General features: G+C 37.5%; 1 protein-coding gene across 1 annotated transcript in view; it reads left to right on the top strand.

Moving 5' to 3' along the window:
- lrp1bb (low density lipoprotein receptor-related protein 1Bb) overlaps positions 1 to 20429 on the top strand; it is a 99477-nt gene that overhangs the window by 58762 nt on the left and 20286 nt on the right. The window contains exons 40-58 of the mRNA XM_087178943.1: positions 188 to 281; positions 536 to 652; positions 1108 to 1227; positions 2062 to 2181; positions 5656 to 5772; positions 6854 to 6960; positions 9185 to 9317; positions 10507 to 10613; positions 10796 to 10928; positions 11243 to 11365; positions 11557 to 11679; positions 13149 to 13289; positions 13583 to 13717; positions 14807 to 14926; positions 15129 to 15370; positions 15714 to 15937; positions 16901 to 17007; positions 19381 to 19497; positions 19769 to 19942. Of these exons, the coding sequence (XP_087035069.1) occupies positions 188 to 281; positions 536 to 652; positions 1108 to 1227; positions 2062 to 2181; positions 5656 to 5772; positions 6854 to 6960; positions 9185 to 9317; positions 10507 to 10613; positions 10796 to 10928; positions 11243 to 11365; positions 11557 to 11679; positions 13149 to 13289; positions 13583 to 13717; positions 14807 to 14926; positions 15129 to 15370; positions 15714 to 15937; positions 16901 to 17007; positions 19381 to 19497; positions 19769 to 19942 (2554 nt within the window). The remainder of the gene's footprint in view (positions 1 to 187; positions 282 to 535; positions 653 to 1107; positions 1228 to 2061; positions 2182 to 5655; positions 5773 to 6853; positions 6961 to 9184; positions 9318 to 10506; positions 10614 to 10795; positions 10929 to 11242; positions 11366 to 11556; positions 11680 to 13148; positions 13290 to 13582; positions 13718 to 14806; positions 14927 to 15128; positions 15371 to 15713; positions 15938 to 16900; positions 17008 to 19380; positions 19498 to 19768; positions 19943 to 20429) is intronic.

The raw sequence follows: 20429 nt of genomic DNA, 5'->3' as shown, positions 1-20429 counted from the left end.
CTCTCATGTGCTTTCCACCTCTGACATGTAATGTAGGTTCTAGGAAATGGTTGTGTATTGATTTTGACTTTGGCTTTGAAGAATGCTGAAGCTTTAACAAAAAGTCAAGCATTCATGCTGACTTCAAATTCTGTGTGTTGTTTTATTTTTTTTTTTATTTTTTTATTTTTTTCTGTGGTTCTAATAGTTTCGCTGCGGGACAGATGAGTGTATCCCTTTCTGGTGGAAGTGTGACACGGTGGATGACTGTGGGGATGGATCAGACGAACCCGCTGACTGCCGTGAGTGTCATAGTACTCCAAAGGTGGCTTTAAAATAGTGATAAACAAGAAGTGAGCTCCTATTTTAATGAGCTTTGTGGGATATCAAAATTGAATGGGAACTGATGGGACTCACATCGAACGACCGTTTTTTTGTTTACATGTTTGCCATTCGTTGACCTCTTCCACACAAGCTCTGTATTGATTTTTATAGTCTCCACTTAAACTCTTACAGTAAATACACATGGTTATTGTTATGACTTCCTTCTCAACAGCGGAATTCAAATGTCAGCCTGGGCGTTTTCAGTGTGGTACTGGCCTCTGTGCTCTTCCTCCCTTCATCTGTGATGGAGAGAACGACTGTGGTGACAACTCGGATGAAGCTAACTGTGGTAAGGATAGAAATGCTTTGTTTTTAATTTTGTGTCCTTTGCTTTTAGTCGCTGATTGCTGTGTTTAGCTGTCTTACCACCTAAAGTAAGACATTTTATTTTATTGGATTTTCTGTGGCTGCAATATAAATTTGTAAGGACAGTGCTATTAAGTTCTAAAATGATTACTATTATAACTATTTTGATAAACTGTTCATCACATATCAATAAAAATTCAAAAGATTTTCTTTTTCCAGTCTCCTAAATGTTTTCAGATTTGTGTTATTGTCAGTTGAATATCTATGACATATATCAGGTCCTCACTGCACCAAATGTAAAGTTTTCATAAACTGTCTATAGTGTGTGTAAAACCTCTACCAGCCAGTCCAAACAATATAAATGCTTTTCTTTGTTTGGACTGAAAGCCTTTCCTATCGATTCAACCTTCCACTGCCCTTACCCATTTTCTCTTTCAGAGACATACATCTGTCTGTCAGGCCAGTTCAAGTGCACCAGGAAGCAGAAATGCATCCCTCTAAACCTTCGCTGCAACGGTCAGGATGACTGTGGTGATGGAGAGGACGAGACGGACTGCCGTAAGGCTCTGTATTATTACTTTCAGACTCATTGTCTTAGAAATGTACTGAGCTGTCAGAATTTGAAGCTTATGAATACATCCCCTGTTTGATCACTCTGTCCCAAAACTGCAGCAAAATCCTAGAAAAGTCACCATTTTAAAGTTTTTGATATTTTGCAAAGATATAATCTAACTGATTAAGATAAATCGCCTTAATTGTGCGTTTTGACATTAATTAATTTCTGTGCTTAGACAGAAAATGTGATGCCATTAACATCACATAGTCTTCATTAAGTATTCCAGGAGCAACCCTTGTTATGGCCTGTGCCTGTGAAAAGGGATTAGATATTGAATCACACAGAGGATAAGAGCAGATTTTCTCTGCCATGATGTAACTCATTAGAATATCACACCCCATTCAAGTCTTTCAGACTACTGCATTTGTCTTGCATGTGATTGCAAGAGGGGTGAGAGTGGGGGGAAGAGAATGCAAGAAAGTCAGGAGAAGGAAAAGAGACTTTAAAAAAAATCTTTAATTAAAGGAAGGCTAATTACTTCACCTCTTCTTAGACTTCCAGCATGATTGGATGCGGTTTTGAATGCACTCCTGTAATGAGCACTAGACTAAAATTAAAATGCTATCTGAAACAATGTGAGGTTTTATAACAATCAACCATTGCAACCTTGCTATAATAAAACACTGAAACAGTATTACTTCCTCACTGGTTCTTATATCACAATAGTTTTATGATTGCTTAGATGTTCAGGTTATTTCTACCAATCCAAATTTCTTCCTTCATGCTGATAGTGCATCGCATTCCTCTTTCCCACACACTTGTCTCTCTGGCTGCAGCTGAAAGCACCTGCTCCCCAGACCAGTTCCAGTGCAAGGCCTCCATGCACTGCATCTCCAAACTCTGGGTTTGTGATGAGGACCCTGACTGTGCTGACGGGTCAGACGAAGCTAATTGCGGTGAGTTGTGGAAACCCACTTAACCATAAATCACACCACTTCACTATTTCTCAGTTAAAGGGCAACAAATCTGATTTAATCTGAATTAATTTTACACTTGGCTTGATGCTGGCCTGACTCAGTCCTTCTACTTGCTCTCACTACCTATCTGATTGTGCTAAGGGAGGATGCCTTGAAGGACAGCTCTCCCTGTCATCAGTAAGGCCTTGGCATTATAATTTCGGTTTGCCTGGCATTTTCCGCATCTGTCAGTCTTTAAAAACACACACACACACACACACACAAAAACACACCTACTCAAATTGAGTTTATCTTCTATACCACAACTTTTAGGTCAAAGCCATTATTGCTACTGAGGGGAACAACTTTGGGAACTTTTTCTTCCTCTATGGAAAAAATAAACTTTCTAGCATTGGACCTTGTTTGGTTGACATGTATCTGTAAAGAGCGTGAATGCTTTTATTGTGACAACAGTCTGTAACATTTAACCACAAAAAAATAAGCAGTTGGACCAACCTCACTGTCTTGTCCACCCTGGAATAAACTAGACAAAACAACTATTCCTTCTGAAGTTCAAATCAAATAATCTGTAATCATGAAAAATGATGCAAACGGTAATCTCCTCTTTTGTCTATATTGTGCCTGCACTGTATTGTGTCTCTCTTATTCATCTCAATCCCTTTCGTGTCTAAATCTGATGATTTGACTTAATGGAATAGAAATGTTGAAATATCTGAAACAAACAAGTCCAGGACTAATCTACAAGAGGATTGATTATTATTTCCCTTGTGAGAATTTAGTCTCATCATTAAGCTTTTAATTTGCTTTTTAGGTTTGAAAGGATAGTTCACTATTCCACTTTAAACCTTGAGTGAATAATAGACATGGAGCAAAGTACAAAATAAAACTTTATAATCGTTGTAATGCAGACTTGAAATTGTGCTGCATGACATTTTCATGTTCAACAACTTCTGGGTGATCTTATACATAAAATATGATTAATAAAGATTTTCTTTAAAAACGGATAAAAAGTCTCTACTGCCACTGTTTATAAAGTCATACAGACAAATCTTCTAACACCTGAAGTGAGAGGATCTATCTTTGATATACTGTATACTGCACACAAATAAAAGCAGAAACAACTACAACATCTGTGATCAGTTGCAGGCAAAACAAAAATTGGATGTGTTTAGTCACCAAGCCTATGTAATATTATGACTGAAAAGTACAGTCCGTGTTTCTTTTGTTGGATATTTGTGGTCATATCTTACTCATGCCTGAAACATAAAACAGTCTTAAAATAGACTTTCTCTGCAATTCTGGGATTTAGTTAGCACAAGGAAACAGAATAATAGAGCAGATTATCTCAGTGTGGAAGCAGTTGCACAATGGGACTTTTATGTACATGTGGATGTATGTGTGTAGTAATGAGATAATATGTGTATATGTATCTGGAGGAATACAAGAAGAATAATACCTATTCTTCGTAATGTTATCTGTATATGTGACTTCCACAACATAGCAATTTGAGGATTATTATCTGCACCAAGGAGGTTACATTTCTACCCGTGTCCGCTTGTTTGTTTGTAGGTTCGTTTGTTTGTTTGTCAGTAGGATTACACAAAAAGAACTGAACTGATTTGCACCAAACTTGGTGGAGGGATGGGGTATTATACGCATTAAATTTCCTAAAAAGGCAAATCCAAGATTTTGTTTTTTTTATTATTTTCCTCAACATTGCAAGTGTAGGCGTTTTCCAACTTTTTTGTCACTTTCTCAGGAAATAATTTCTGGATCTCAATGTAAAATATCACACATCTCATCTCAGATCTGAGTATGTACAATTTGGTGCAGATCCAGATAATAATCCAGATTTGGTAAAAGAAAATGTTTAGCCTTGGCAGAGGTATGCGCTCTACTGAGTGCCATTCCAGTTGATAGAGCATTCATGCTTTGATGTTCGACATGTCACCACTTCTCTCGATAGATTCCTTTGCAATTTTAGGTTTATTTATGTGGCGGTTTTGCTGTTTTGATGCTGCTCTAATGTATATTAACTTGAGAAGACCCTGATGTAATATTGAGTAAATGGTTTCCCCACTGTATTTTACTGATGTTTGACTATAGCCCCTCAAACTGCATCCTCTGTAGTTTTTATCAATATCATCCAATAATTCATCATCTAAAATCTTCTCCCAGCTTCAGAGCACATATACAGATATTGTTGCTCTGTAGATATTTCACTTTGAATTACCTCAAACTGTTTAAGGAAGTTTTGCTTGTTAGCTCAGTAATGAGCTCTGACTTAGCAAAGAAATATTGCTTTTTTTTTTCTGTGTCACATCCTTTATGTTGTGTAAGTGACTGAGCTGGTTCCTAATGAATTGCTGCCTTGTGTCCTCTGCTGCTGCAGTCAGCTTTCCCTCCTGATTCTCTCCTCCTGCTGTCATGTTGGAAAGAGATCCAGGCAGAATCTGCCACCCTCTTCTTTTGACGCATCTCTTCCCTAACTGATAACAACATTACCTTGGCCATTATCCCTGATGTTGTCTGCACAGAGATTACTTTTTAAATGGAGGCTCTCAGTTTGACTTTGAAAACCCATAGTGAGGAAGTACTGCTGGAGCAAATATGAAAGCATCTGTTATTTTTGACGCAAATGCAGATATTTTGAATAATTCTAACCCTGGCCAACTCTGAGCTTTTCAGTCTGATTAACAGGCAAAACATTTTTGAGTTGGAAGCACCTTGAATTAGTGATCAATTTACTGTTGCCTTAAGTGTTAAAGGTGTGCAGTATTTCCAGACCTTGTTTACAAGATGACTAAGACTATTTAATTTTGTCACAAAAAATATACTGAAATATTTTTTTCTCCATTTCTCACGACAGCGTGTCAGTGAAAACTATGAAGATCCGTGTCCTCTTGCAGCAACATCTAGTCCTATCTGGTCTTTAACACATTTTTGGACTCACAGATAATAATTATTACAATAACCAAATGAATAACATTAAAGACAAAGAGGTGGTTTGCTGATATCCAGACCAGCAACTAAGCTGCTGCCACATTCTGACAGAGAAGACACTCTTTTGGTAGTTGTTAACAGTAACAAATGCACAGTTTGTGTTTGATATGTAACAAAGCCAAAGTCAAATTCTTTTACATTTGTATTGTTTTGTTTGTTTTTTTCCTTTTTTCCAATTTTTTGGATGTTTTCTTGAAGAAAGTTCAATCTTACCAACTTCCTGTCACAAATTCTGTTGAGGATGATTGGTAGCACAGTCAGGTATTTCATCTTACGGTGTGTTAGCCTCTTGAGTACAGACTGTGTTTTGAACTCAGCATCAGACTTGCTCAGGGAAACCCTCAGGAAACGATGATTACACCTACAAAATATGATAGCTAGCACACTATTAATATTCATGCTCTTTGAAGCCATTTTCATCTTCATGTTTGTTTGCTCCTGATGAAAAAGATGAAAAGACCTGCGGACCTCATGAATTCCGCTGTGAGAATAACAACTGCATCCCAGACCACTGGAGGTGTGACAGCCAGAATGACTGTGGAGACAACTCAGACGAGGAGAACTGCAGTGAGTACCTGACTCCTTCACTTTCTGTCAGCTCTGTTTGTTCGTTTATATACACTGTTTACGTCCTACACGCACTTAGGCAGCGAAGAATTGCACTTCTCTGAAGACACCTGACTGCCCCTCCCACCACCACAACCACCCTCTCTTTCTCCTACCCATATACACACACACACAATTCTGCAATCCTAGGTGATGTTTCTCACTATCGAGCCAGCCAGGCTCAACTCTCTCTTTCAAGCATGTTCTTATTATCTGTGCTGTTTCTCTGAGGGTAATGTGAAGCTCTTGAGCTCTTGATATTTTCTCTGTAATTTACCAGGCTCGTATTCCCTTTTGTTTAGATATTCATCATCACTTTTAGGAGAAAACTTTTTATTTACTCAAGATATGACACTAATGACCTACCTTTTTAAATGTAATATCTTTTGCGGGTTGTTTGTGGAATTGTTTGTGTGCACATCATGTGATTATGTGCGTGCGTACTTTGTGTTTTTGCTGAGTATGCATTATTTATGTGATTTATCAGATGCTTATTCCCCATACCTATTAATGTCACTTAAAATGCAAATTATAAGCCAGTCAAGTGTTGGATAGCAAAGAATTAAGCAGGTGGACCAGCAGACAGTGGAGAGGCCACAAATCAGATTTTGCTGCAATGCCTGCTGGGAGTCTCTGTTGCAGCGCAACTCATAATACACGCCCAGAGTTAGCTAACAGTCCATGATAACAAGGGGAGGGCCCAGACAGTGGATCTGATGCAGCTGTTTAGCTGCGTCCTAATATTGTCCTCAGGGACTGACTTGCTCTAAACGGCAGATACAAGATTTTTGGCTTCAGAGAGTGTGTTGCCCCCTCCATTGTGAGAGCAGCAATGAATGTATTTACATCTTGATTAAATTTGCCAGTTTCTCCACTTCTAATACAAAATGACACTAATTAGCTAAAGCAATGGTTTTGCCAATGCGTAAGCATGTGATCCTAAACACAGAACGGTTGGCTGATAAACATCAGGGAGTTTCTGTTTGTTGTGTAAGAAGAAGTTTGGCATGATTATGTATGTTTTGTGTTTTTCACACCTCAGAGCCAGTTACCTGTAACCACAAGGACTTTGCCTGTGCTAACGGAGACTGCATCTCCTCCCGATTTCGCTGTGACGGGGACTATGACTGCTTGGATAATTCAGATGAGGTCAGTGTTTGAGATATGTATACGACTTACTTATAAATCAAAAAGGAAGGTAAACCCACATGAGTGCTGTTAATGAGGCTCAGAAATTAGCGAAACACTAAATTAAGAATAAACTACTGAACACTTCAAAATAGCTTTCAAAGAAAAAAAACTTTTTAATCAAACACCAATGTTTTGGCACGATATTTTGCTTTTTTTCAGTGCGAGTAAAAAGCATACCAAGCATTCTTCTTGTTTGTGATGTATTATATCATTATGAGGTCAGCTAATATAAAATGTTCAGGTCACTCGACACAAAATGAAATATTATGAAGACAATACAGAGAACATAGATGTGCTTTAAACTTACAAATTACAGTGTACCCAGGCCAAATTCTAGCATATTTGTGTGGGTAGTATAATTTAGTCTGTAACTGATATCCTGGAAATGCGTGTTAGTATCTGAACTTGCGGCACAAGCACAGATTAAATATTCAAATTGGGAAAGGGAAATGAAATCGGATGGGTATATTGCCACTTACAAAGAAATAATCCCATTATAGGCATAATTCATTGTGCTGGTCTAAATCTCCTCATCATGGTTGCTATGTTCCAAAACAAAGCTGGACAGGAAATATCACTGTAATGAGTTATTGTACCTTCAAGTACATTAGTGCATGAAATACCTCATATTCTTTTGCTTTTGGAAATCCTAATCCACCATGCCTTTCAGCAAAACAAAGACTGCTTGTTTTGTTCATAAATATGCTTGAATATCTCAATTTATAAAGCTTCAAATTGCCATTGTAATTTTACACTGTTGTAATATGTGAAGAAATTAACTTAAAAGCGCTTTTATCTAATATTGCATGGTGTAAAGAGATTTTTGCAGGATTCATACAAAAATGGCCCATCAGTGGTAATGATGCAGTGCAGTACATAATTCAAGGACAAAGGCTTGTTATTATTATTCATTACTCTTGTTAATATATTGCTCTGTTCAACGTTTGCAAAGCAAATTCTACCCATGCAAAGCAGTGAAAACCCTAATTAACCCTTTATTTAACCCTTTCCCCAGTGCCAGCTTTCTGGGTCAGCATAGTCAAATAGTTTCAGGGGGGAAAGTTGCCTTTCCATCAGCAGTGGTAATACACAGTGATTATTAAATTTGTTATTCTCAGTGGCCATCGTGGGGTAGATTATCTACCTTGTTTTGGTGTTTTGAACAGCCAATATTATAAATGGTGTATAATATGGTGTTCTGAAAAGTGTGAAAGAGTAACGTGTTTGTGTACACTGAATCCAGCTTCAGCTTGATTTTTTTGTGGGTTGATAGGAAAGTGGATGTTTATCCATATTTCCAAGAATAAGAGCAAACCCCTATTATCATATTAATTAATAAACTTCAGAATAAACTTTTTGCAATACATTTTGGAACAAGGACTGTGGTTTTTGTCTCCCCTCACTAGGGATGGGTACCGAAACCCAGTATTAAATGGGCCCTGGGGCTAAATTTGAAAAAAAAAAAAAAACGGAGTATCGATAAGCTCCACGTTATTGGTTCTGTTCTCTGTACGTTAAGAGAAATTAAGAAAATAGATTTCCTGCTTATTATTGCGACATAAAAGTCCTTTTGCACGTTTTAGTTCATGTAAATCAAGTACATATGAGAAAATAAACAATGTTAATTCTGTTCTTAATTTGTTTTTTTTCCTCTTACAAAATAACAAAAAGTACAGATGAGAATACTGTTAAAGGACTGGATCAATAAGTGGTATCAATAAAAGTAGAATTACCGTTAGAATCTTAACGATACCCACTTACAACGGGAGTGCATTAATAAGGATCTCTCAAAGGCGAGTATGAACAGGGGGAATGATTACATTCTTTTTTGTGGGTGGAACAATGTGACGGCAAACAACAACAAAAAATGACATATAAGATGACATAACAGACAGGGGTTAACATATAGCATAATGGCAAAATAGTATGACAAGCCAAAAATAAAAAGAATGTAAAAAAAGGCAAGCATACACCTACATATAGGATGACACAGAAGACAAGTGCATCGATGTAATAACAAAGATGGGCCAACGTACAGATGATATTTGAGCCTGACTATTGTTTTAAGACTTGGAAAACTGTGACTTTGTCTTTGAAGGTACAATGACAATGATGATCTTATTCTGATAGTGATACTCAGTGATATATTTACTTCATATATTTTTTTTGTATTCATTTACAGAAAGGCTGTGAGGCACACTGTGCAGATGACCAGTTTCGGTGTCACAACAACCTCTGTATCTCACTGAAGTGGCTGTGTGACGGCCAAGAAGATTGTAAGATGGGGGAAGATGAGAAAAACTGCCAGGGAACAGGTGCAAAACAAATGTCCTCTAGTTTGTGAAAGAATATTAGTAAGTGCTAGTGAGTTGTACTTCTGAGCTTAAGTTGGTTCATTGATAATTGCCAAATTTCTAAACTGTGGGGTCTCTGCTCAGTGGCTTCAGTAAGCATTCAGAACCTTTCATTTTTTGTACACACTGTACTTTATTGTAGATTGCCATTTTTCCCCATCAATCTAAATTCAATAAACCAGAATGACAAAGAACATGCCGGGAAAAACATGTTTTTTGAATTTTTTTGTAATTTTATCAAAAATGAAAAACTGTAGAGTGTATTGATGGGCAAAAATTCTGAATGCTTTCCCAAGCCACTACATATATTTTTTCTATTCTGTAAGAGTGGAGTTCATACAATTCATGAATTTTTTTATCATTTTGCAATAAGTGAAAGAAAAGTTAAGTAGCTTGGAGAGGTCCTTGGTGTGTTTCTGTGAAAGATTCAGCTTAGCCCTGTGTAAGGTCATTGCTACCCTAAACAGTGTCAAAACCAATAGTAATGTTCCCTTATCAACATTTCTATTTAAAAGAAAATCCCCGTCATAACATAGGCATACATTATGTTTTCAAGACTGGCCTTATAATATATATATATATATAATCTATATATATATATAATCTATATATATATATATATATACATTACACATTATCTCAGTAGAAGTCAGCTGAAGAAATGGTCAATGTAGTGACATCCTGTCCTTAAGAAACTAACTATTTATACAATAAAAAGTATAGGGAAAATGGTTCTCTAATGTGACTGATTATCAGAAAATTCCCCAATAGTCTCCATGTACTTCCATGCTAATTGTAGAACTTGAAAATGTACTGCAATGCTATTCAGAGATCATTTTGTGGAGGAGGAGAAGAAATGGCCTTGGTTCTGCTGATTTACTGGTCTATTGAGTTCCACTGATCATCACTGACCAAATACTGTGAAACACTTTGTAAAGCAGCAGGTAGTACACAGTATGAAGTCTTTGGCTGGAGTCGACAACATCATACAGTATTTAGGAGCTCCAATAATCTACATTTTCACTCAGCATTATCTTGAAGTGGAGTTTTCCACTTGGTCATAGAACAGGAAACTGAAAAAGTCTCACTTGATTGATTTCTGGTAGAGAAAAGTGATTGTTACTGACTGTGTTACTTTGCCCTTTTCCAGTAGTCCCCTCATGTTCCTTGAATGAGTACGTGTGTGCCAGTGGTGGGTGTGTGTTAGCCAGCCTGCGGTGTGATGGACATGATAACTGTCTGGATGGCTCAGATGAGGTCAGTATAGCTTCAAAGAAGCAACCAAAAATAATTTGTCTTTTCAGTAGCGCAGTTTGACAGTGTACAGTACGTCAGTAGTGAGGAGCTGCTTTTCCGGTCATGTATTTTCTTTGATTGCAAATTAAAACGCCACTAGACTTCACCACTTTTGATGATTTACGGTGTGTGTTTGCTGACAGGTTGGTTGTGTGAAGGAGTGCAGAGAAGATGAGTTTCTATGTCTAAACCGTGCACACTGCATTCCTCGGCGCTGGCGCTGTGATGACGTGTTGGACTGCATGGACCACAGTGATGAGGAAAACTGCAGCCAGGGTAGGTATGAGTATGACTGTGCATAAAAATGCATGATAATAGAGGTTTTGATCCCTGAAAGTAAAAAGTGATTTTAATATGCCATTTCAAATCTTTACACTGCAATTATTTTTACTGAACAGGGAGGTCAGAAATAGATTCATACTTTGCTTTTGCAAGGCTTAATGATCCAGGGCTGTCCATCATTATGTAAAACAATCTGTCATTATAATCTTGTCATGGACAGGTTTTAGTCATATCTTATACAGTCTTGAATGCACTCTTCAATCTGAGTTAGTGTTAAAAGTCTTGGGGACCTATATGTGTAATTGCAGGTGCTTTCTTCTGCCGGGCTGATGAATTCATTTGCAACAACACCTTATGCAAACTCCACACATGGGTGTGTGATGGCAAGGATGATTGTGGGGATAACTCTGATGAAGACGGAGACATGTGTGGTGGGTTGATATTGTACTCTCACAAGGCTTTCCTTTGATAACAGTGGATGCATATTTTATAAGCCACAACTTTGCTATTTCCGGAGAGAGAATATTTCATTGTCTTCTCATATAAGATTCCATGCGTTTGTCTATATTTTAGTTTTTGAAAAGAGACATCCATTAGCTTTTTGTCTATTTTTTATTTACAGCAAAACTTCTCTGCCCTCCTACAAGGCCGTTCCGTTGCAGAAATGATCACGTGTGTCTGCGAACAGACCAAGTCTGCAACAAAGTAAATGACTGTGGGGACAACTCAGATGAAGAAGAGTGTGGTGAGTACAGAATGCACCAATATATATCTAACATTAAATCTGCATTAAGCAAGTCCTTATGTGGAAATACAATTAAAGTTATGGTCAGTTTATTAAACAGAGTGGAAAAGTCTAGTTCTATTATTTGATAACCATGCTTCCCTGATGTACTTGTCCTTGAACCACAGAGGCGAAGTTATTGTTTCATTCTGCTTGAAAATACAGCCATCTTATCAGCCTTACACAGTAATTGGGGCAGCATTTAGCAATCCGTGACCACTGTTGGTTGTGGACTTTTTGATGCAGGCAGAAAATGCCAAACAAAACTTCATAGTAAACTCCACACAGTACTTTAAAGCAGAGGTTCACAACCTTTTTATCATGTGAAAAGAAAGTGTTTTCTTACAACTCTCTTCACAGTTTTCCAGTATATGAGTTTAACTGTTGAATGAAAGTGACTTTTCTCTCTCTTCTCAATGGGTACATGCACTGCAAATCATCACCCTTGAGTTTGTTTACAAATTTAAGGCACAGGGTGGAGTATATGCTATTATATGTAACAGAGAGATTTACATTGTATTTAAAATTGATGTGCATTTAAAACATTTGGTGTGCTTAATATGCATTACTTTTTTATTAATCTATTTTTTTGTGTGTGTTTGTGGAAAATTGCTTTTTATTTTCTCTGTTATGCCCAAAGGCATATAGAGCCCTGACATCCCCCTCAATGAAAGCCTGCTGTGAATTGTCACACGGAGCAGACAGGAAAGAAAGGGACAAATCACTTCCCTCATCTTTTACTCTTTCATTCCTTCTGCCCTCCATTCATCTTCCTCTCCTATTCCATTAATACAACCATCCGTCTCTTACCTCACTCCATTACTTCTCACCATTGTATGCTTCGTCCCTCCATCCATCCCCTCAATCTCACCTTAATCCCACCGTTCCTCTCTCTCCATCTGCCTCTCCATCACATTGTTCCTTTCCTTCCCTCTCTTTGTCATGCTATGGGTGGATGTCAAGCACCCATTCTTTTTTGGCAAATTAGGAAAAATGAAAACTGTACAGTTAATTCAAGTAGATTTATGACAAAAGACAAAATATGCAAAGTACCCCACCATTAGCCTTACAGCTGTAATAGTTTCATCCTTTATTTTGGCAACAGATACAAATTGACAACATTCAGAAATAAAAGGTATTGTCTATAAAATGATCTGTTTTGCAGCAAGTGATGTAGGTAGAATGGGATATTGTTTTAGAGCAGTAGTATCACATTAATTTTCAAAGTTCAGTGTATTAAAAGTGAGAGTAATCAGATGTTTAAATAATTCTTAATAGCCTTTGTCTCCACTGATCTATGGTTGAGCACTAAATAGGTCTAATACTGCTCTCAATTTCAAATGATACTGCAGTGTATTTGTATGTGGTGTCACATGAGGTCAGTTATGAGTTCTTGTTGTCTGTTCAACTGACACTTTGTATTGAAGCAGAGGTGGTGGCTGGAAGACCTCGGCCATGTGGGAAGGCAGAGTTCACCTGCAGTAACCGACGCTGCATCCCAATTCAGCTGCAGTGCGACCTCTTCAACGACTGCGGGGATGGCGGCTCAGACGAGCAAGACTGCAAGGCCTGTAAGTGCAGCCCTAGTTGATTTGAGCAAACAGATCAAAGAAATGTTCACAAGAGATGAAAAGTACCGAGGGTGGTCATTATGTTATCGGGAAGCTCAGCAATCTCCTCATTTTAGATATGATGTTTTGTTATTTATGATAATATATGCATGCCCATGTTTGAGGTGTGTTGTGTACAACTATCATGAAAGATGATGGTGGCCTCTTGGCTTTTGCACATCAAAAGAGAAGCACAGCAGGTGTCTAAGATGTGGAGAACTGGTGTATAATCAAAGTCATGTCCTTATTTGTAGTTTCCAGTGGAGATGTGTGTGGAAAGAAAACAAATCCATGTGGAGAAGACGCAATTTGCAACCAGACAAATGCAAACGCTATATGCCAGTGCAAATCTGGCTTTAAGAGAAACCTAAAGACAGGCCAGTGTGAAGGTAATGTATGATCAATTATATTCTTCTTTCCCCATTATAAGAGTCAATGATTAGCTGAGGAAAAAAATTAGAATATCCATTACCTTTGTCAGATAACAGTCTATTGTATGTACTTGATTTTCCCATAGTGAGGTTAAACTATAGCATCAATAAAGTCATGTTGCAAAAACTGTCAAGAGTCACATATAAAATAAAATTCCTTGGGATTTTATTCTGAGTAAAATCATTTGAATTTCTATAACCCATTTAAGCATTTACAGCTTTAAAATGCTCACAGGCTAAATTAATTTATCTGCTAAACTAGACAAGACAGTTTTTGGGAATGAAGGATGGTCTAAATGGACACACATAATGTGACTTTTATTTTCATTTGTGTGAAATTATATAATTATATGCCAAACCTAAGGCCTCTAGTTTTACAGAAATAAGCTGCCACTCTTCCCCAATATGTGGAGATCAAACAGACTCCTTATAGTATTATACTGAAATGAAAAATATCATTGATATATATATTTAATAAGCTACAACAGAATGTATGTTGCTACATGAGACAATACATTAAAGCAAATGAAAATAAAGTTATAACGGAATAATAAAATAAAGTATATTATGGGTCAGATCATGTATTCATGGCATTCTGTAAATGACAACTTATACAACTCTATTTTTCTTCAACTGAACTTCTACATTTCAGGTGAAGAATTCTTGTCTGAAGTGATGATAGCTTTGATTATTTAGTGAACCCTGTGACTTGCTTCTTATTTCCCAGTTAATGGCTTTTTTCACTCAGTTATTTCTTCCATGCATTTCTTCTAGAAAATGTTATTTGTGGTATGCATATGTTTGCCTTTTTAAGAATAGGTCAAGGCACAACTTATTAGGGGAGAAAAATGAAACAAGTTTTATACTGTATATGTGCTTATACATATTATAAGCTGTGGGAATACTAATTTTGGCTTTGTCATTTATTGCTCATTATCTAAAGTGTTTCAATGATGATGAAAAATAGAAATACTTTCCAGCCTCTATTGTCACAGAAACTTTTCTAAAGCAGCATGCTCCTAAGTAACTCAGTCTCTCCTTTTTCAGAGATAAATGAATGTCTGCAGTTTGACACATGTCCTCATTACTGCACAAACACCAAAGGATCTTTTAAGTGCACATGTGACCGGAATTATAAGGAGATCAATGGTAACTGCATAGCAAAAGGTATGATCCTGAAGCTGCATACTTTAATGCATACTGCACACATTATAATCTGGTGATATGACCTTATTCTAAAATGAGCCTATTAGTAAACTGTATTTGTATGTTTGTACATATGTACTGTCCTTAAACCAAAATGGAATTCAGCCAATTTTCCTTTGTTTTCTTTTCTTTTTTTTTCTCATATTAATAACCCATCGGGCAGGACCAGAAGATCGAGTGCTCTACGTAGCAAATGACACTGAAATCCGAAGTTTTGTGTATCCATTTAACCAGAGCCATGGACACAAACTACTCACTCACATTGAGGACAATGCCCGCATTATTGGGATGGACGTTCTGTTTCACCAGCAAAAATTTATCTGGGCTACTCAGTTTAACCCAGGTGGAATTTTTTACAAAGACACTCTAGAAAGAAGTCAAACTAAAACAAATGTCAGGAACATTGTAAGTATATCTAACCTGTGGCCTTTTTTAAACAATACTGTAGCATTTTTTATATATGGTGTATACTTTCTCAGCTCTGTGATTGAGAAAATATGGGTTGTAAGCTAAAACATGCTATTTTATTTTTAAATATAATTTCATCTGTCAAAATAATTTCTAACATATCTAGTAATGTCCTCTGACCACAATGCTATCATAAGCATTATGCTAAAAAATGGTAATTTACTCCTGCTGATTTATATTAAATTGTTTCATTGCTATGGCTTTCATGCGCCCCAACTTGAAGTGAATGTATGCACACATTAAATAGAGCATCTGACTTTGTGGCTATTATTGGTTGCAGTGTTCAGACTTCCGTCGCCCCAGAGATATTTCTGCTGACTGGATCACAGGCAACATTTACTGGACTGATCACTCTCGGATGCACTGGTTCAGTTATTACACAGCCCACTGGACTAAATTACGATATTCCATAAATGTCGGCCAGCTGAAGGGACCAAATTGCACCCGCTTGATTACTGACATAGCAGGAGAACCATATGCCATTGCTGTCAACCCAGTCAAAGGGTAAGTTGTGTACTATTTTCCAGCTATTCTCTTTTCCTACTGACAATTTCTAACATACAATATATGCTCTGTAGAAAGGTGTGCAATTATTACAAAAATTCTGCACTCAACCACCAACTTTGGTCACTAGTTGGGAAACATGGCTTGCTTTTGCCTCATATTTAATTTTTAATTTCATAATAAGGCAGTGCAGCCTTATCCATCATGATAACTACGAGATGCAAATAAAAATATTAAGATATAGATCCTTGTCTGTTCACGTTTTACTGTGGCTCACTTTTCAGTACTGCAGAGAAACAGTGTTAAGCCTGGTTTATACTTCTGCACTGAATTAACACCATACGTAAGACGTAGCTGTGTATCCTAAACTGTAGGCCCTGGCGTAGACTGACGTGCGCCCCCCCCCCAGATGTGTAACTATGTGTCATCGCCATGCAGACCACAGTAGCTGTGATTGGTCCGCTTGATAGTATGTTTCATCTATGTCTCTTAGTGGCAAGCACAGAAAACTCCCCTGCCTCAGTCAGTTCAATGGTTGTACACCTCTCTTTACCTCACATACCACCTCTTCCATCTTGCATTAATTTCAGTAAGTAATTAACTGCTGTTCAATATTTAGTAGTGGAAGTAACTTAATCACATACGTTAGCTATTAAATCACTTATGTTAACTAAGACCAGCTCCATCAAAGACGTCTGCAAGCAACAAAAGTGGTACATCCACATGTGTTTGTGATAGATCAATGAACCTTGAGGCTCACATTAGACTGTTAGGATATGTACAAATCTATATTCAGGAACCCAGAATGTGTTGCAGTAGATGTCATTGTCAGGCTACATTCATGCATTTGTTAGGCCATAGGTATACTATAGACACAAAGGCATATTCTGTGCTGCACTGTCCACAATATTTTACAGGAAGATGGTGTCAGGGAGGTACAGTATGTGTCTTTGTCTATTGCAGGATGATGTACTGGAGTGTAATAGGTGATCACTCTCATATAGAGGAATCAGCCATGGATGGCTCCTTACGGAGAGTACTCTTGGAGAAAAACCTCAGGAGACCCACCGGTAGGTATTTCTTTTAAAGCCCATTAATTATATTATTTACATTGTTTCATCTTTCCTGTTATAATTTTGGTACCTTAAAGCTACCCTGTGGATTTCTCTTGTAAACAAAGAAAGTTATATTTATGTTTGGTGCTTTTCGTCGCTTAATATGTGTATACTTGAGGCATTTCATTTCTCATAAGACATTTTCAAAGCAAATTTGTGGAATACTTTGAAACAAGTGCGGCTGTACTTACACGTGCAGTTTTGACACTCTTTCCAATTCCATGTATGTACATGTTTGATCACCTGTCATAATTTCCATACTTTGATCACCTGTAGTTTTGAAACAATTAAATAGGCACTCTTTGAGGTCAGTTCAGTGATGTGATCAAATCATGATTGTGCATACACACCGCCACAGCCACAACTCTAAAACCACTGTCAGGTGAAGTGAATAATATTGTTTATCTTTATACAATGGCACCTGTCAAGGGGAGGGATATGTTGGGCAGCAAGTGAACAGTCAGCTCTTGAAGTTGATGTGTTGGGAGGATCTGAGCAACTTTAACAATCACAAAATTGTGATGGCTAGATGACTCGGTCAGAACCTCTCCAAAACAGAAGGTCTTGCTGGGTGTTCCCGGTCTGCAGTGGTCAGTCCAAGGAAGGACAACCAGTGAACTGATGACGGGTCATGGGAACCTAAGGCTGACTTATTCACATGGGGAGAGAAGGCTGGCCACAGAAGAGCTACTGTAGCGCACATTGCTGGCTATAAGAGAAAGCTGTCCGAACACACTGGGCATCACAACTTGCTGCATACAGGGGCTGCATTCGATAGGCACGTGATCCCCAGAACTGGAACATGGAGTAGTGGAAGATGGTGGCCAGGTCTGATTAATCACATTTTCTTTTACATCGTGGATGGCCTGGTGCATGTGCATCTTGGTGCCTGATGCTACAGGACACCTTCAGAGGTCTTGTGGAGTTCATATCTCTTTTCAGAGGTCTTGTGGAGTCCATGCCTCAATGAGTCAGAGCTGTTTTGGTGGCACCAAAGGAAACTTAGACAATATAAGGCAGGTGGTTTTAATGTTGTGGCTGATCGGTGTTATAAATGAGCTGAAAGTTTACCCTATGTTCAGAATGGATTTCTTGGGTGATGAAGCAGTGATAGGTTTGGAGTAACACCAGAATAAATGTAATTCTACCTTAAATATTCACTACAGTATATGGCAGAATGATTGAATAACATAAATAATAATAAGTAAATGTTGTGAATAGAATCGTTTGTATTGTGTGCATAAAGAAAAAAAATGACAAATACAGTACTGTATGTGTCAATTCCTTAGAAATAAAATAGAGCAGACATTCGTAGCAATGATGTTATTCTATCACAAACACAGAGGAGGAAGTAAGAAAACCATGGAAATTTGATACAATACATGCAAGTGTCTGTAATTCACAACAAGTGACTGAATACACAAAGCAGCGCAGGATATTGAATTAACTAATTACATTGGATGCTACTGCATCCACAGGAGCATTTTCACATTTCAACTCAAAAAATATCAATGAAAGATGTAACCTGCTTCAAAAATGTGAATTGTATATCTGACTAAATAACATTAGGTGCTCTGGTTATAGTGCTACATGGTACCCACAGAAACAAGTGTCATCAGATCCCCCAGTATAGAGTATGTTATGACCCATATACCACATTGTACAACTACAGTGAATATACATACAGTATGTTTATACATATTAGATATACACTGTAAATGATGTGCATTGTACAACCATGCAATCATAATGGTCTGTCTTTAATGTAGTATCTAAAGATATACAAAACGGCACAAAAGCAATTTATAAGTGAGGAATACTTTACAGCCACTTGAAGTGTGCGGGTGTGTCTATAGGGAGACACTTAGTGGTGATCTAGTTTTGAAGAGCTGCTTTGGCCTCCTTTAATTCAAAGGACCCATGCTAGGTCTTGGTCTCAGAAAGAGGAATTCATCATCGGTGGAAAAACGCAAACCTATTTAAATGCTGCAGCCTGGTGCTCAATTATCCAGTCAGACATTTGGGAGAAAGTAAAAGAGAGTCGCCGCTTTGAAATTGTAATGTAGGCGTGCCTAAACTTTGCTATCAAAATTGCGATGCACAACAAGATGGTAGATCTGCTGAGGTATTTTTGACACAAGCACAGTGACTGTTGAATGTAAATAGTAAAAAGGAGATAGACACAAAAGAAAATGTGTCTCTACAACCTGCTGATGATCTGCCACATACAATCATCCTGACCTTAAGGTCTCCTGTATTGAGAGATTCCATGATGATCCCTGTGTAATTTGTCAGGTAAATAAATGTCTTGCCTTCATCCTCCCACAGGGCTGGCCATTGATTATTTCAACCAACGTTTATACTGGGCTGATCCTGAGCTCTCACAGATAGGGAGCATGAGATTGGATGGCTCGGACCCTCTGGTGACAATCAGTGACAGACATGGTAAAGCCAACTGGAAAACAAAGCACAGCTTCTTCTTTGAAACATTTACAATTAGTGCTGCACTTTGGTTTCCTCAACTTTTTATCAATTAATTGCAACATAACACTGCGTGTTTGTCTCAGAAGGGTAAGCTTCTAAACATTATGTCTTAAGATCAACCTGCCTCTTCGTTCTTCCATCTGGCACTACAAACTTCATTATCCCAAGGCTGCAAGTGTGCTGAAAGGGTTACTTGATGTTATCTGCTTTATTTTCTCTGCTGGATCTACAGGAATCTCCCAACCATACAGAATTGATCTATTTGAAGACTACATCTATGGAACTGGACTTAAACATGAGGTGTTCAAGATCCACAAGTACAGAAAACAGTCTGTGGAATTTCTCAATTTGGGGGTGGAGAAACCCACAAATGTTTTGATCTCCCATCGTTACAAACAGCAGGATGGTAAGTTGTCTTGATAATCTGTTTCTTCTTTTTATGTGTTACGTCACATATGTTCATGCTGTGAGCATATATTTTCTTCTGAAGAATTACAGAGCTGTATATACAAAATTAGGAGGACCTAGAATAATTATGTCTTCATTTCACATTTTTAGTTTTTGTTAGTTTTCAGGGTGTATATAGTTGTAGTTTAATTTTTTATTTTCTTAAATAATGTTTTGTTTTTTCAGTTTTAGGTGTAATTATTTTCTTAAGTCTTGGACACACTTTGAGACTTATTCACAATATTTATCTGGAGATGAAAAACAGGCATGCAAGTCAAGACCCACATGTGATAGATGACATTTAACATTGGCAGCTAACCACACATTAGACTCACATTAAGACCAACAACAGATATTTTACCTAATGCAGCTTTTCGCTGTAGCCTAATAATATTTAATAATAAGGAATTAACTTTCTGTTATGGTCAAGGTGGTGAGCATCAGCC

The sequence above is a fragment of the Seriola lalandi genome, unplaced genomic scaffold, assembly GCF_002814215.2.
Source record: "Seriola lalandi dorsalis isolate HSWRI2012SDOR001 ecotype SW California unplaced genomic scaffold, Sedor1 jcf7180002054758, whole genome shotgun sequence".
NCBI lineage: Eukaryota > Metazoa > Chordata > Actinopteri > Carangiformes > Carangidae > Seriola > Seriola lalandi.
Note: the sequence above shows the minus strand (reverse complement) of the source record. Positions and strands in the feature narration are given on the sequence as shown.